This window comes from Salvelinus alpinus, chromosome 6 (assembly GCF_045679555.1).
Source record: "Salvelinus alpinus chromosome 6, SLU_Salpinus.1, whole genome shotgun sequence".
NCBI classification, from domain to species: domain Eukaryota; kingdom Metazoa; phylum Chordata; class Actinopteri; order Salmoniformes; family Salmonidae; genus Salvelinus; species Salvelinus alpinus.
Genome location: NC_092091.1, coordinates 44,244,090 through 44,256,787, shown reverse-complemented (window position 1 = coordinate 44,256,787; position 12,698 = coordinate 44,244,090). Strand labels below are relative to the sequence as shown.

Below are 12,698 nucleotides of genomic sequence, written 5' to 3'. Positions count from 1 at the left end.
TAGGGGCGTGGATCAGAAGACCAGTCAATATCTGGTGTGACCACGATTTGCCTCATGCAGCACAACACATCTCCTTCGCATAGAGTTGATCAGGCTGTTGATTGTGGCCTGTGGAATGTTGTCCCACTCCTCTTCGATGGCTGTGCGAAGTTGCTGGATATTGGGGGGAACTGGAACACGCTGTCGTATAGATCGATCCAGAGCATCCCAAACATGCTCAATTGTCTGGTGAGTATGCAGGCCATGGAAGAACTGGGACATTTTCAGCTTCCAGGAATTGTGTACAGATCCTTGCGACATGGGGCAGTGCATTATAATGCTGAAACATGAGGTGATGGCGGCGGATGAATGGCACGACAATGAACCTCGGGATCTCGTCACGGTATCTCTGTGCACTCAAATTGCCATCGATAAAATGCAATTGTATTCGTGGTCCGTAGCTTATGTTTGCCCATACCTGTTCACGATGTTGACCAGGCACTGCGCTACACCGGGGCTAGGGAGGGCTATAGCTACATCACAAATCTGCGTAGCCCCAGTTAAGCCCCCTCAAAAGCATTTTAGTATTTTTACAATTTTTAAATAAAGAAATATGTAAAAGTTAATAACCAGCTATTCTGTTCCAATCTGATCCCTGGCTGCAGAGGGAGATTGGAAAGATGAGTCAGAGAGAGAAACTCGTGAGCCACGACGTGAGGGAGCACCAGAGCAGTTCGTCACTGCTAGCTGCTCCAAAGCCACCGTTAGCTGCACTGTTAGCACAGCCACCACTCCCTCTGATTTAAGCCAGTCACCTGTTGAAGAACCAAGGCGCCCTCTTCTTCGGCATTATCCAGCCACAATAGTGGGACAGCAAGATCGCTACTACAATCGTAGATGGTATGAGGATTACAAATGGCTGGAATATTCTATTTCAAAGGACTGTGCTTTCTGCTTTGCATGCCGCCACTTTCAACGTCCAGGAAACTATGGTGGAGAGAAGGCAAAATTTACCCACGATGGCTACCAGAACTGGAAGAAGGCGACAAGTTCGTTCAAGACACACAATGCTAGTGTGGAGCATAAATATGGAATGACAGCGTGGAATGAGTGGACTATTCAGAAAGAGTCTGGCTCAACAATATGCAATGCTCTAGGTGATGGACATTCGAAAATAGTCAGAGAACAGAGAGTATATGAGAGCAGTTGTGGAGTCATTGCGTTTTACTGCATACCAGGGACTTTCACAGAGAGGGAAACTTCCTTGAACTTTTACAGGTCATAGGCAAATTCGACAAAGCAGTGGCACAGAACATCTCAGATAATCCTAGAAATGTTAAGTACACGCATCATGATATACAGAATGAAATACTGGGCAAACCCTTGACTCAGCAAGCTTGCCTGCCTGTCCATACACACAGAAAGAACCAAGGCCCTGGATGTCCAGAAGATTATAGACTAATTTGCACTGAACCACAACAACAGACGCATCGTCCTTCTATAAAACAACACTTGGTGAGTAACTGAAAGACCTTTTATTTACTGACAGAGCGCGCCTGTCCGGTGGGGGGAACATGATTCAATCACGCTGATCTGGATCTGGATGGAACAAGAAGTTGCATGCATATTGTCGGCCAGTCGGCCTACAAGTATTTTTGCAATAGAAATATAATCGCTAAGATTGTGATGATAGCCAGCTCGTTTTACACCATGTGGGCAAAGTTGACAGCCATAGGGTAAATGCACTTCTCGTTGTGGCTGCACTGTGGATATTATTCCTTTAATTTCTGACGTTGTGATAGACATTTAATCCGTAACATTATAACCAATATACAGCAGGACGCATGTATGTCATCGACCTACAAGTTATTTTTGTTTGCAATAGAAATATAATCACTAAGATTGTGCTGATAGCCAGTTCGTTTTACAAGTGTGTGCACAGTTAACAGGCATAGGCTAAATGCATTGCACTTCTCGTTGTGGCTGCACTTAGGATATTATTAATTTCATTTCTGACGTTGTGATAGCCATTTCATCCGAAACATTATTACCAATGCACAGTTGTCTGATTATGCATATGGATTAAATGCCCTTGTAAATAGTCCTGAAAATTTTCTTCGCACCCCAACGTATTGGTCAAGCCCCCCTTTGCACCGGGAAAGAAAAAATCCTGGCACCGTGCCTGATGTTGACATCAGCAAATCAATCACCCACACAACGCCATATACGTTGTATGACATCTGCCCAGTACAGTTGAAACTGGGATTCATCCATGAAGAGCACACTTCTCCAGCATGCCAGTAGCCATCGAAGGTGAACATTTGCCCACTGAAGTTGGTTACGACGCCGAACTGCAGTTAGGTCAAGACCCCGGTGAGGACAACGAACATGCAGATGAGCTTCCCTGAGACGTTTTCTGACAGTTTGTGCAGAAATTCTTTGGTTATGCAAACCCATCAGCTGTCCGGGTGGCTGTTCTCAGACGATCCCGCAGGTGAAGAAGCTGGATGTGGAGGTCCTGGGCTGATGTGGTTACACGTGGTCTGCGGTTGTAAGGCCAGTTGAACGTACTGCCATATTCTCTAAAGCGACATTGGAGGCGGCTTATGGTAGAGAAATTAACATTAAATTCTCTGGCAACTTCTCTGGTGGACATTCCTACAGACAGCATGCCAATTGCACACTCCCTCAAAACTTGAGACATTCGTGGCATTGTGTTGTGCGACAAAACTGCACATTTTAGAGTGGCCTTTTATTGTCCCCAACACACTTGTGTAATTATCATGCTAATTTAAAAACTTCTTGATATGCCTCACCTGGAGAAATGGTCACTAACAGGGATGTAAACAAATTTGTGCACAAACTTTGAGAGAAATAAGCTTTATGTGCGTATGGAAAATTTGGGGTATCTTTTATTTTTATTTCACTTTACATGTTGCGTTTATATTTTTGTTCACTATACAAATGACTCATGGTAGCCAGATGGCCAATTGTGCCAGGTTTGCCTATGAGAAAAGCTAGCAGATATACATTTTAAACCTAAGGTCTAAACTGCCAGTTTAAGCACAAGTTTGTGAGTATGGACCCCCTATGGCCTAAAAGGTGGACTGCACCTGAGGGTTTAGCTCTGTCTCTCTTTCTCTTTCTCGTCTGGTTGCTCTCATGTCGCTATATTGTACTGTTTTCTCTTTCTCGCTTCCTCTCCCATCACTGTTTCATGGCTGTCGTCTCTCACACTCGCGGTCGTGAATGCACAGACCTACTTGGCACCACCACCTAAAGAGCATGTCCTGCATAGCATTGCACAGCAGAGACAGAGAGAGACTTCAGGTCAGAGAACAGTCCCTTGTCAATGAGGGATTACAGCCACAGTCGCTGCCGCTGCTGTGTGTGTGTGTGTGTGTGTGTGTTAGAGGGTGGTAAGGGAAAGCCGTACTGGGCGATGCCAACCCCTTACGATCCACAGCCTGCCCATTGTCCATTGGCCTGGCCGGCCGTCGGTACAACAACAATGGCCGCCTCAGTGACCCCTATTGTCTCTGAGCGACAGGCAGCTCACATGCACTGCCTGATAAGGAGTTGCGAGGGCCAGACACACACACACACACACACGCAAACACACAGATGCTTTGTTCAATTAAACCATATTGTACCATTCAACCAGGCGACAATGGCATTCTCCTCAGATTCCTCGTAGAGTTGCAAGGCCTTTGACTACCCAACACAGCTGTAAACCTGTGACATAAAAAGGTGACAAAATGTGACATTTATCAGGAAATCACTTCGTACAGTACAGTAACCTGTTTACATTATTCTATGACATGATTATTCCATACAGCAGCTTTTTCACCAACTGCTTTGTAGTGGATGATACTATTACATTAGACACATTATGAATCTGAATCTTTGTTCTGTGTCCGGGACCAGTGTCTGTGTCACTGTCATTCTGTTTATTTCACATTATAGAGAGTAGTGCTCTGCTGGGGTTCCATCTCATAAAAGTAATTATCCAAGGACGGCCCATGCTTGAATCATTAAAATAAAACATGTTGTGTAGACACAGCTCTCTATCCCATATTGCAATTCATGGACCTGCAAAATTGAATTGATACTTAGTTGCTCAAAGGCAGCCACTTTGCTCAAATGCCATTTTCACATGTGATGTCCATTGGTCCCTCCCAGACAGCAAGGTGGATGTGGCCCACGTTCACACCAAATGGGGCCCCAGCAATTACAAGCCCACATACCTCAAGCCAGAGCTGACCAATAAGCTCCAACCCTCCCCAGTGCCCATATATGGATAAGATCTGGGCCATATGAGTGTTGCGGTCATCTGCTGTTTTGGGCTACCTATCCCATGCTATGTCTCTGGTGGTCAGGTCAGATGAGGTTAGCCAAGCTCGAGGTGGTCTCCCTCCTACCCTGGTCCATGTGTCGTCCAGAGATAGTGAACACCCCCATGGCCCTATCCCTGAAACTCTGTCCCGGCCACGTCCTCTCCAACAGGAACACCACCCCCGTGTACACTCCCACCCCCACCACCGCTGACCCCCCTCCAGCTAACAACACCACCCCAGAGATGTACATATCATTAAGGGCTACGCCAGGCTTGGGCATGTGGTGTTCTAGTGCCAGCTTCAGCAGTACAGCCCCACAGACCACCAGACACAGCCCTGTGATGAGAACCACTAACAGATCCGACAGCCCTCCGCTCTTCAGGATATCGATCCGCCTCCGGCTGCGGACGCAGTTCATGTCCTGCACGGCGGAGCTCAGGAGCTGTTTGAGGAGGACGGCCAGGGCTAAGAGACACAGAGCCATGCCCGCTCCCATGCGCCAGTCACTAGAGAAGCTGGTAGTGGTGGAGAGGAGGAGTATGCCCCCCAGGCCGCAGCCCAGGATGAGTAGGACGGCGACGGAGTAGCACAGCAGAGACTTGGCCGGGTCGCGGAACCACCACAGCTCTACCTGCTCGTCCAGTATGCTGCGCTGGATCTGGACCGGGTCAGGACCAGCCGGCTGGTCACCCCGCATCGGGGGGAAGTCCTCCAGCTCTGGCATCCTGATTCTCCCAGCCTGACGGCCACGCTCGACACTGCAGAACACAACCTGGACCACTGGTATGCTCAGTGCTGGGTCATAGTTCCTTCTCTCTGAAACTCTCAGTCCTCAGTGAATCACAGCAGCCCTTAGTGGATCGATCACTGGGCCTCTCTCCGGATCACAGTTCCTTCTCACTGGATTACAGGTATTATTTGTGGATCACAGGGTCCCTCATGTAATCCACTGCAGCCTGAGAGGACAGCCCGTCACTGAACCCTCAGAGCTATGGGACCAGGATGGAGCCTGATAGATACCTGGGGAGAGGAGAGACAGGGAAGATAAGAGCCACCTGCTGACATGCACGCGCACACACACATACACACTGCGGCATATGCCATCTTTACAGCAGCTGTAAACAGTAGAGCTCCTGCCATATAAACAGAGGTAGCCTGCAGAGAGAGGTGTTTGGACTGACTGAAACCATACTGCTGAAATGGCAACCTGAAACCCCCTCATTCTCACTCCGCAAATTTGTACAGAGGCAATCAGGTGAGACCACTATCAGAGGCTAATCGAATAAACAACACACACAAACTTTCTATTTCGCATCTCTCTCTCTCTCTCTCTCTCTCATACCATGGCCTGTCATCTTTACGGTTCACTCCTCCTGTGCATGCAGACCAGCACCCTGAAGCTATGTCTAGTAACCCAGCTCTCGTCCTCCGTGTTGTGAGCAACCTCTTGTTTATTTCCCCGGGGGTGATGTTTCTAAGACAGCGGCGCAAACGACAAAGGGGCTCAAGTATTAATCCCCTTATCAATAAACTGTCCCTGTAGTCCCAGCGACTCTCAAGGTTACGCCGCAGACAGCTCGTCTTTAAAAGCCTGTCGGCGTGTTCGCTATCAAAGTCAGCAGCGCGAGCCGAGGCGCGAGGTGAGCGCAGAGCGGCAGGCCTGCTTACGCGAACCCTACCTGTCTGTCGGAGCTGAACGGCAGCAGGGTGCGATGAGCCCTCGTCACCAACACACAGGGACTATCGCACTGAGACAAGGTGTTCACGTGAGGTGTGAAATGAAGGGATACTTAATTACACAGAGTGCATTGTGTTTATTGGAGTCCCAATGTTCGACGTGGTTTCAGTTCATAACTGTGAGGTGGATGTGTGTACAAGGTGTACACAGTGAGTGTGTGTGTGTGTGTGCGCACTGTGTGAGAACGTGGTGTGCAGTGTGTGTGTGTGCACTGTGTGAGAACGTGGTGTGCAGTGTGTGGGAGAGAGGTGTACAGTGTGTGTGTGTGAGTGTTGTTGAGTCACTAATTAAATCCCAGCAGGTTTTGAACTGATGCCACTGACAGAACAGGAATAGAAGGCAGTAATTGAGGTAGCATATGAGCTGGACAAAAACAATACTCACACACCTACATCTCACACACCTACACATCTCTCTCCCTCTCTCTCTCTCTCGCATGCACTCACTCACACACACCTATACACATTCTACCCTCCCTCTCTCTCCCTCCCTCTCTCTAAGCCTTTCTGCCTTCTCTCTTATCACAGCTGACCTCTCCATCACATCGCCCAGATTACACTGACCTCAATATATATACCTTTATCATCTGCTCCTCTGTTTTCTCTCCCTGTGCTCTACTGTAGTCTCTCTTCCGTATTTTCTAGCAGACAGGTGCAGACAACGGCTTCTCCCGAACGTCTGCACCCAACAATGTTGATGGTAGTTCTGTGCAGTGCAGCATATTTCAGTTATGCAAATGTTCCCTGTGATAACGATGATGAAATCCCAGAGATAACCGTAAGCCTTGAAAATCAGTTAGTTCATGCCTTTTTGGTTCCGAGTTTTCAGCCTGAAGGTCAGTCTGTCGGTCGGCTCGACAGAGAAGCTGTGCTTTTCTCCAATTACCTGCTACGCTTTAGGGACACCGTATTCCCTCCTCTGTTATTTGGCCCTGCTGAATTCATCCCACCAAGCCATTAGTGTCTAATTTTATGTTGAAGTGCTCTTGTTTTTTTTTTGTTTTTTTACAGGAGTCGGCCATTATATGGTAATCAGTCTGCAGATCAAGTATTAATGGGTTCAATATAATAATAATGTCCAGTAAAGAATAAACAAAATTGTGGTTGTTTGACTTCTGTCTGGAGGAGATGAGAGCCAAGGGAGCCAGAGAGTTTTGCTTTGATCTGCAGTTAAACTGCAGAAACTGCTTCTACCTCTTTTCTCTTTGCAGTGTCATTTGACCTATGACCCGTGACTCCGATCCCTTCAATCAGCAAGGGTTTAAAGAGGCCTATAGAGCTCCCAGCAGCACTGAGCCTGAGCTTGGCTGTGGAGTCCGTTTAATAATTCATCCAGGCCTGAGAGGCCAGGCCAGCCAGGAGGGAAAGAGGAGAAGTCCCAGACAGGATGAAGTTTCACTGGCTTTCAGCAAACTAATGTCATACTCCTGCACTGGTCCTGGTCCATCAGCACATTCTTATACAGTCTAAACAGGCATGGAATGGAACGCCTAAAGAAAAAGTCTGATGGTGGTGAAATCTCAAAGGCATAAATTAGCCGGCGACAAACAAAACAGGGACCTCACCGAGGTCCTGCTGTGTGAATGTGTTTATCTGAGGCCCTTGGGGAGGATGTGGGGCTAGGAGTTGCTGTGGCGACGGAGCTCCCTCCTCTTCCTGTTCCTGTCAAAGGGCGATCTATCTGTGTCGGTGTGGTCCCCCGCGGGCGAGGAGAGGGGTCAGGGTTGGCACCATATGTCCTTGTGGTGGGAATCAGTGCCAAGTGCCATGGGGGCCGGGAGGCTGTGAGGCTGGTGCTGCTAGGGGCTGGCGTCTGGGGATGAGGCTGGGATGTTCTGGGTAGAGGTGGCGTGGTGGGTGGAGTGAGGGGAAAAGAGACAAGGAGGGATTGAGGGAGAGAGTGAGGGAGAGATGAGAAAGGGAGGGGAGAGGTTAGTAAGTACACAGAGAGAAGGAGAGCGGGAGGGGAGAGGTTAGTAAGTACACAAAGAGAAGGAGAGGGAAGGAGAGAGAGAGAGATGGAGTGAGAGAAAGAGACAGAGAGCTTGTGAATGGTTCTTTATTCAGGCCGCGTCTCTGTTCCTGTCACTTTCCAGTCAGGGGCCTGGGGACCCTCTCTGTGCCTAGGCACAGTGAGGGGACAATGGGCTGACTCACTGCCTGTGTCTCGGTCTCCTTGTCACTGTGTCCTCCTTAGACATCAGACCATCAGACCCAGGATGCCTTCACTCAGCAATGAGAGAGGAAGGGAGATATAGAGAGATGTAGCGAGGTTTGGGAGGGCAGGTTCGGTTCAGTTAGGTTTAGTCACACCACCCCAAATTTGCTTTAATGCTATTTTAATTGGAGACTGTCAAGAGACTCGTACAAACATATAACATGAGGAAAACACTGGTATTTCTAGCCTGCTGGTCTCAGACACCTGGCTCTAGCTCTTCTGAAAACTGGATGGAGAAACAACAGAACACGGTAACCATACGCCCCATCATAATCCTACCCCGATTCTGAAAAGTGTTCTGAACAGCATTTCTATCTTAGGATGCAGACTGTTTCCTCTCTCTTTCTGCGTTGCTTTGTCCTAGCAGCCTGCCTGATAAACTCCCTGTGTTGAGTCCATGGCCCCAGTATGCCTGTACTGAGCACAGCTGCAATATTAAACCACTAATCAAATCACCAATTAACATGCACTCGCGTCTTGTCTCCCTTGCCTTGCTCAACTCCGCTGACAGGAAACTGGTTTACCTATTTGTTTTTTTTGGTTCACCTTTATCTCAGTGTTGCTGTGTGGGTTTAGAGGCAGCCTTCAGCATATTTAGATCTCCCTGCACTGGAAAACAGGAGACTAACCTACAACCTGATTCTCACAGGGTTCCAGGCTGCAACCTACCTAACACAGCACAGGCCAGAACACAATCTGTGTCATACACATATAGTACCAGTCAGTTTGGACACGCCTACTCATTCAGGGGTTTTTCTTCATTTTTACTATTTTCTACATTGTAGAATAATAGTGACGACATCAAAACTCTGAAATAACACATATTGAATCATGTATTAACTAGAAAAGTGTTAAATAAATCTAAATATATTTTATATTTGAGATTCTTCAAAGTACCACTGATTGGCTCAAACACATTAAGAAGGAAAGAAATTCCACAAATTAACTTTTAACAAGGCACACCTGTTAATTGAAATGCATTCCAGGTGATTGCCTCATGAACCTGGAGAATGCCAAGTGTGCAAATCTGTCATCAAGGCAAAGTGTGGCTACTTTAAAGAACTTCATAAAATATATTTTGATTTGTTTGACACTTTTTTGGTTACTACATGATTCCATGTGTGTTATTTCATAGTGCAGAAATGTAGAAATGTAGAATGTAGAAAATAGTAAAAATAAAGAAAAACCCTGGAATGTGTAGGTGTGTCCAAACGTTTGACTGGTACTGTACATCTGTGACACGCACACATACAGTTGAAGTCGGAAGTTTACATACACTTAGGTTGGAGTCATTAAAACTCGTTTTTCAACCACTCCACAAATTCCTTGTTAACAAACTATAGTTTTGGCAAGTCGGTTAGGACATTTACTTTGTGCATGACACAAGTCATTTTTCCAACAATTGTTTACAGACAGATTATTTCACTGTATCACAATTCCAGTGGGTCAGAAGTTTACATACACTAAGTTGACTGTGCATTTAAACAGCGTGGAAAATTCCAGAAAATTATGTCATGGCTTTAGAAGCTTCTGATAGGCTATTTGACATAATTTCAGTCAATTGGAGGTGTACCTGTGGATGTATTTCAAGGCCTACCTTCAAACTCAGTGTCTCTTTGCTTGACATCATGGGAAAACCAAAAGAAATCAGCCAACACCTCAGAAAAAAATTGTAGACCTCTACAAGTCTGGTTCATCCTTGGGAGCAATTTCCAAACACCTGAAAGTACCACGTTTATCTGTACAAACAATAGTACGCAAGTATAAACACCATGGGTCCACACAGCCATCATACCGCTCAGGAAGGAGACGCGTTCTGTCTCCAAGAGATGAACGTACATTGGTGCGAAAAGTGCAAAAGAGGTACAAAAGTATCTATAGCCACAGTAAACGAGTCCTATATCGATATAACCTGAAAGGCCGTTCAGCAAGGAAGAAGCCACTGCTCCAAAACCGCCATAAAAAAGCCAGACTACGGTTTGCAACTGCACATGGGTACAAAGATTGTACTTTTTGGAGAAATGTCCTCTGGTCTGATGAAAGAAAAATAGAACTGTTTGGCCATAATGACCATTGTTATGTTTGGAGGTAAAAGGGGGAGGCTTGCAAGCTGAAGAACACCATCCCAACCGTGAAGCACGGGGGTGGCAGCATCATGTTGTGGGGGTGCTTTGCTGCAGGAGGGACATTTGTACTTCACAAAATAGATGGCATCATGAGGTAGGAAAATTATGTGGATATATTGAGGCAACATCTCAAGACATCAGTCAGGAAGTTAGCTTGGTCGCAAATGGGTCTTCCAAATGGACAATGACCCCAAATACTTCCAAAGTTGTGGCAAAATGGCTTAAGGACAACAAAGTCAAGGTATTGGAGTGGCCATTACAAAGCCCTGACCTCAATCCCATAGAAAATTTGTGGGCAGAACTGAAAAAGCATGTGCGAGTAAGGAGGCCTACCAACCTGACTCAGTTACACCAGCTCAGTCAGGAGGAATGGGCCAAAATTCACCCAACTTATTGTGGGAAGCTTGTGGAAAGCTACCTGAAACATTTGACCCAAGTTAAACCATTTAAAGGCAATGCTAACAAATACTAATTGAGTGTATGTAAACTTCTGACCCACTGGGAATGTGATGAAAGAAATAAAAGCTCTACTAGCTCTACTCTACTATTATTCTGACATTTCACATTCTTAAAATAAAGTGGTGATCCTAACTGACCTAAGACAGGGAATTTTTACTAGGATAAAATGTCAGGAATTTTGAAAAACTGAGTTTAAATGTATTTGGCTAAGGTGTATGTAAACTTCCGACTTCAACTTCCGACTTGTACATGGACGCGCACGCTCCTTAAACGTCACGCGTTCACTTACTATTCTCTCTCTCCTTCTCTCTGTTTCTCCCTGCCATACAAAAGCATGCATTGACCTTTGCTTTGTATGGTAGCTTTATAAAAGTGGAGTCATCGTCCATGACATAGCTACATCCTAACAGTGTTCAGAGGTTGGAGGACAACACTAACACTGTGGTCCAAAGGTTAAGGTGTGATGTGATATTGACAGAAACAAGTTACAGTATAGGCTACTTCCTGGTTCACTTAAGTCAAAACACACTAGACAATTCAGTCCTGTTCCACCCATTTGGTCTGTCAATAAAAGGTTCATATTTATTCAGCTATTCCAGTATGGCATAAATGTGTCTGAAAACAGACGAGACTAAATGATTTGCATCATATGTAGACTGAAGAATGGACAGGATAAGGATTATGTTTGTTTTTTAAACTCATGACTGTAAAAAATGTATCATAAGGTCATCACTGGTCTGCTCACACTATTTGTTAATGCACTAATAATTAAAACGTATGTCAAACAGCTAATAACCATGATGAAAGTTTTAGAAATACCTTTATGAGGGGGTGGACCAAGCAAGTGACCAATTTCCCACTTAACATTTTTTTAGGAATAACTCAATTATGAGCAACAATGTATTTTCCTGGGAGATAACTTTCAGGAAAATAGGCTTGGAGTCTTTCAGAAAATACATCGGGTTATTTGAATTCAATGTGCTGCAACTGCAGTGAGCTAACTCTCCAATGTAGCCTACTCTGTGATGATTGTCTCATGAGAATGGTGACATGGTAGACATTTCAATAAACATACAGTAACACATTTCCTAAGGCTGTCATAAAGCTAAATAACACTGTCATATGATGAACTCGTTCACCTCTATTAACTGGATATTTACAAAATGGGAAATAGGCTAGTCTATGCAGTGGACTTACTTCAATTAAGTAGCACAGAAAGGAACTAAAGAGGTGGATCGATTAATATTATAATTGAAATTTACAGTGTGCTTTTGGTCATTTGACTTGATTTTATCAAAACGACTGTGTGATTCATTCACTGTCTGTCTGGCATTTATATTCAGTACGTTATTTACCTGTCCGTGCTGCTGACACGTTCCCTGTCGCTCTTAATCCCCGTTTCTCAGCGGCGTGAAACGGAACAGCTCCACACACAGATCTGCGCTCGTGCGCCGGGAGGTATTTCCAATTCCCAACCATATGCCGCGGCTAATCTGGTGCGTGCAGAAACTGTTTGAAGCAGTCTCGTCTCTATAATCAACACAACTCTGACTAGACTACCTTTCTGCGGTGTGGAGCCACTGAGGGTGATGAACGTGTGTGCCTCTCGCTCCCGGAACAGTGCTCAGGTCGAGCGGACTATCCTGTTGTAGGTCTGGTCACAAGACGCCGCAGCGACACCGGTTGGGAGGCGAGAGCGGATCGGGCTACACTTTCAGACACACTCCACGTATGCAGTTATCCTACTTGGGCTACAGTGCAGCGCGCGACCTTTCGCCGACGTCCCACGGGGAAAGCCCGCGCTCTAGCCTTGAATTATAACCACATCTCATGAAGGGGGGT

General features: G+C 46.0%; 1 protein-coding gene across 1 annotated transcript; it reads right to left on the bottom strand.

Annotated features, from left to right (window-relative positions):
• Positions 1 to 2,873: 2,873 nt before the first annotated feature.
• LOC139578735 (transmembrane protein 125-like) lies at positions 2,874 to 12,642 on the bottom strand. The gene is made up of 2 exons (XM_071406710.1): positions 12,212 to 12,642; positions 2,874 to 5,336 (listed from the first exon to the last, which is right to left on the bottom strand). The coding sequence occupies exon 2, from the start codon at positions 5,038 to 5,040 to the stop codon at positions 4,360 to 4,362; it is 681 nt and encodes a 226-aa protein (XP_071262811.1). The 5' UTR covers positions 5,041 to 5,336; positions 12,212 to 12,642; the 3' UTR covers positions 2,874 to 4,359.
• Positions 12,643 to 12,698: the final 56 nt, after the last annotated feature.